This window comes from Arachis duranensis, chromosome 5 (assembly GCF_000817695.3).
Source record: "Arachis duranensis cultivar V14167 chromosome 5, aradu.V14167.gnm2.J7QH, whole genome shotgun sequence".
Taxonomy (NCBI): Eukaryota; Viridiplantae; Streptophyta; class Magnoliopsida; order Fabales; family Fabaceae; genus Arachis; species Arachis duranensis.
This window is the reverse complement of record NC_029776.3, coordinates 72,162,701-72,167,154: the sequence shown is the minus strand read 5'-3', so window position 1 is coordinate 72,167,154 and position 4,454 is coordinate 72,162,701. Positions and strand designations below refer to the sequence as shown.

The window sequence follows — 4,454 nt, the reverse complement described above, 5'->3', positions numbered from 1 at the left end:
GAAATGTGCTTTTGGGCTATCGGCTGAAAATTTCTTAGGTTTTGTTGTTCATAAAAAAGGGATAGCTATCGATAAAAATAAAGCAGGTACAATATTAGCATTGTCTGCACCCAAATCGAAGAAAGAGGTACAATCATTTTTGGGTAAAGTAAATTATCTTCGAAGTTTCATTTCGAATCTTTCGGATCGAACTAGAGTGTTTGCACCTTTAGTAAAACTAAAAAATGATTCACATTTCGAATGGACTGCAGACCATCTGTCGACGTTCGATTCGATTAAAACTTATCTGTCTCAAGCTCCGATTATGGCAAATGTTCGATCTTCTGAACTTTTGAAATTATATATTGCAGCAACTGGAAATACTATAGGATTTATGTTAGCCCAAGATGATGAAAATGGGAATGAACGAGCAGTTTACTATCTTAGTCGAGTCTTAACTGACATTGAAACGAGGTATTTCCCAGTTGAGAAATTGTGCTTATCTTTATATCATGCTTGTATGAAATTAAAGTGTTATATGGTGGCTAAATCCGTAAAAGTTATAGCACAAACCAATCTCGTAAAATATATGTTGAGTTTCCCTATTTTAAGAGGACGTTTGGGGAAATGGATGTTGGCATTAACATAATTTGATTTACAATATATTCCGGCCAAGGTTGTGAAAGGACAGGTTATTACAGGCTTTCTTGTGGATAATTCAAAAGGTCTGAATGACCAGGGGGCAAATATAGTTGATGTGGAAATCAACTATTGGAAATTATATTTTGATGGGTCTAAGCATAAAGATGGTGCAGGGGTTGGAATTCTTATTGTTTCACCAGAGGGTATTCCATCAGAATTCTTGTTCGAATTAAAATATCCTTGTTCTAATAATGTGGCCAAATATGAGGCTCTAATTTTGGGTCTTGAAATTTTAATTGATAAAGGAGCTTTAGAGGTTCAGATTTTAGGAGATTCACAATTAGTGTTAAAGCAGTTGTCGAAAGAATATAAGTGTAATAATGAGACGTTACAGAAATATTTAGTAACTGCTTGGGAATTATTAACATCCTTTCAGAAGGTTTCTTTGGTGCATATCCCAAGAATTCATAATGAAATTGCTAACGAATTAGCCCAAATTGCTTCAAGATATTGGGTTCGTCCGAAGACTCTGAAGAAATTATCTAGTATCCATCAAATTTTAGTGCCAGCAAATGAAAGAGAAGTTTTGTGTGTGGATGAATGGGAGGATTCTGATTGGAGAAAGCCTATTGCTCATTATTGAGAGATCCCAGTATTACAGTGACAGAAAGGTAAAGTTACAAGCAATAAACTTTGTCTTAATGGCCGATGAGTTGTACAAAAAAAGGATCGATGAAAGTTTATCAAGATGCTTAAGTCGAGAAGATCAAAATATTGCTTTGGGTGAAGTTCATAATGGAATATGTGGTGCTCATCAGGCAGGAAAGAAAATGAGATGGGTGTTATAACGCAATCATGTATATTGGCCATCTATGATAAAAGATTGTATCGATTATACAAAGGCATGTCAATAATGTCAGAAACATGGCTCGTTACAGCAGATTCCAGCGGTTGAATGACATTCGATAATAAAGCCATGGCCATTTAGAGGTTGGGCTTTGGATTTAATTGGGTTAATTCACCCTCCTTCATCAAAATAGCACAACTTTATTTTAGTAGCTATTAATTATTTCAAAAAATGGGTTGAAGCAGTTTTCCTAATAGAAGTTGGCCAAAGTGAAATAATAGACTTTGTCGAGGAATATATTATCCATCGATTTGGTATCCCTCAGACATTAAGTACTGACCAAGGGACCATGTTTACTGGTCAGAGAGTTAAGAATTTTGCAGCCTCGAGGAGTATTAATATGGTTACTTTGACTCCTTATTATGCACAGGCTAATGGGCAAGTAGAGGCAGCAAATAAAATTCTGATAAGTCTGATTAAAAAGCACATTGGAAATAAGTCTCGAATATGGCGTGAAACTTTAAGCCAAGTTTTATTGGCTTATCAAAATTCGCCAAGAGGGTTAACAGGAACTTCACCTTATAAATTGGTGTATGGTCATGATGCAGTATTACCATTTGAAATTAATTTGAATACTTTAAGGGTATCAAAACAGAATGATTTTCCAGTTGATGATTATTGGAATGCAATGTTCGATGAGTTAAATGAATTAGATTTGGAACAAATCCTAGCACTCGATAATGTGATTCGATAAAAAGAAAGTGTTGCTCGAAGTTACAATCGTCGAATTAAGGAAAAGTCTTTCAAGATAGGCAAGTTAGTTTTAAAAGTCATTTTATCGATGGAAAAGAAATTGAGATTTCTGGGTAAGTGGTCCCATAGTTGGGAAGGTCCTTTTCAAATAACAAGAACAAATTTTGGAAATGCCTATCAGATTAAATATATCGAGTCAGGAAAAGTGATTAATTCGATTAATGGGAAATACTTGAAACTTTTCTATTGTTGGCAAACTTAGAAGTTCAACATATATTAAAGTTCAGAAAATATGGAAGTTACTACAAAAATAAAAATAGAAATAAAAAAGGAGTTCAAGATGCCAATAGTTTTGCCAAATCGGAGCGCAGCTTTGTCCTTTTGTTTTCCAGAATTGTAAGCATTTCAATCTGCTTGAACTTGTCAGCTTGGATTTTCTCAAGTTGCTTTTCATATTCTCCTCGTTCGGTGTCAATTGAGACAAGTTTCTGAATAAGAAGACGTTGCTCTTGTTGGGCTGCAGCCAGAGGTTTGGCTAGGGTGGCTCGATTTTGGCGTATGGTGGTAAGTTGTTCCTGAATCTGAGCTAACTCTGCCTCGAGTCTTGCTTCTTCTTGATCATGAAAAGCTTGAACAAAAATAGCATGGGAAATCTTCAGATCAAACTCCTCATGAGAAACTTGGATTGGTTGAGCAATTGCAAGACAATTTTCTATTTTAGATTTGGCTGTAACTTCTTCATTTTTAGTTTCTTGGAGTTGAAATTGAGATGCAACGCTCTCATTGAGAAGTTGTTTAAATTTTTGGATTGAGGCAGAATATGGTATGACAGTTGGGAATTCAAAAAAGGAATTCAGACAATCTTCTAAGAGTTTGTTGAGAATTAGGTCATTAACCCATGTGGTAGGTGAATGATCCAAGAGTTTGATAAGTGATCGAAGTTGTTTCCGAGTGTCAGGATCTAATTCAATTGGAGGCCTTGATGTAGCAGGTCTTGAGATTGCTAGTACAGGCATTGGCACTTTGCTTTCTTGGATAATTTTATTTAAAACATAAATCAAGTCATCCAAGGTAGCACTAGTTGGAGTGGTAGGAACATTCGATGTCCTTGGTCTTGGTCCAGTAGGGGTCTAGAGTGAATGATCAGGTTGCAACTCTGGAGGGGTTTCTAAAACCTTGGATCGAGAAAAATCTGAATTGGTGGTGTCAGCAGCTTTAGAAGCAGAATCAGAGTCTGGGACCACTTGATTCTCTTCAGTAAAGGCAGCTTGATTGTTTGGTGAAGATGATTCAAGTCTATGGGTTTTTTCTAGAGAGTGTTGCAAGGGATTTGTTGTTGAATCAATCACCTGTGTTGTATGAAGAACATGTGGAAAAATGGCTGGAATTGGTTGAATGGGTCCTGTGAATTGAATTGAGTAATGTGATGTGGATTGTTCTCGACCATGTTGTTGTGGCAGAATTTGTTGGTTAAGAGCCCCAGCAGCTGAAGTCGAGTGGGCAATATTGACAGGCTAAAAGGTACACAGTTATGAGTTTAAAATTTATCTTAAATTAAGTAAGGTATGTGTAATGATAATTGCGTTACCTGAGGAAGTCTGGATCTTGGTACTAGTTGAGAATTAGGATCAGAATCGGCTGCGTCTTCCGATGGAGAGGAGACAGAAATAGTTTCCTTATTGGTTGGTTCACTGTTGTTAGCACTCTCACTTGATGACAGCAGCACTAATTGATAAGAGATTCGGAGTTGAGTATAAAATATATAATTTGTAGTGCCTTCTAAGTTAGAAGAAAAAGCTTAAAAAGGTTAGTTACCTTTTGGGAAGTTTTGGTGGGAGTTCTTCTATGGTGGTCGAACAGTCTCATTTTTCCTTTTTTGAGTTCTTTTTGGAGAACTCTCAACAACAGGGGCAGTTCAAATAGTAGTTTCTTGAATTTCTTCTAAAGTACGAGTGTACTTTGAATAATAAGCAGACCACCATTCGAAACAAGATTTGGTGATAAAGGAACTACGTTTATAGATCAAGAAATTGAAATGATCCCTGTGCTGTTGGTTTTTCAGGAGACAAGTATTGAAATCTTCTTGAGTTATTATGACAATGTGGCAAAATAGATCATCATTTCGAGGCTGTGGTGTTGGAATGGCCTGGAAAAGCCCCAGTTGTCTGGCTGTCAAATGAGGGGCATATAGAGTGATTTTGAGCCTTTCCTTTTTGTTTGAAGGCAATCCTAA

At 36.4% G+C, this 4,454-nt stretch overlaps 1 protein-coding gene across 1 annotated transcript; it reads left to right on the top strand.

The window, feature by feature from the left end:
• Nucleotides 1-1,423: 1,423 nt before the first annotated feature.
• LOC107489524 (uncharacterized) lies at nt 1,424-2,222 on the top strand. The gene is made up of 2 exons (XM_016110282.1): nt 1,424-1,571; nt 1,714-2,222. Exons 1-2 carry the CDS (start codon nt 1,424-1,426, stop codon nt 2,220-2,222), a joined length of 657 nt encoding a protein of 218 aa, XP_015965768.1.
• Nucleotides 2,223-4,454: the final 2,232 nt, after the last annotated feature.

Bases quoted from the DNA above. Each gene is read 5' to 3' on its own strand.
- LOC107489524 (XM_016110282.1), top strand. From the start codon at position 1,424: ATGTGGTGCTCATCAGGCAGGAAAGAAAATGAGATGGGTGTTATAACG. The intron at 1,572-1,713 runs GTTGAATGACAT...GGGTTGAAGCAG, and splicing joins CGTTACAGCAGATTCCAGCG to TTTTCCTAATAGAAGTTGGC.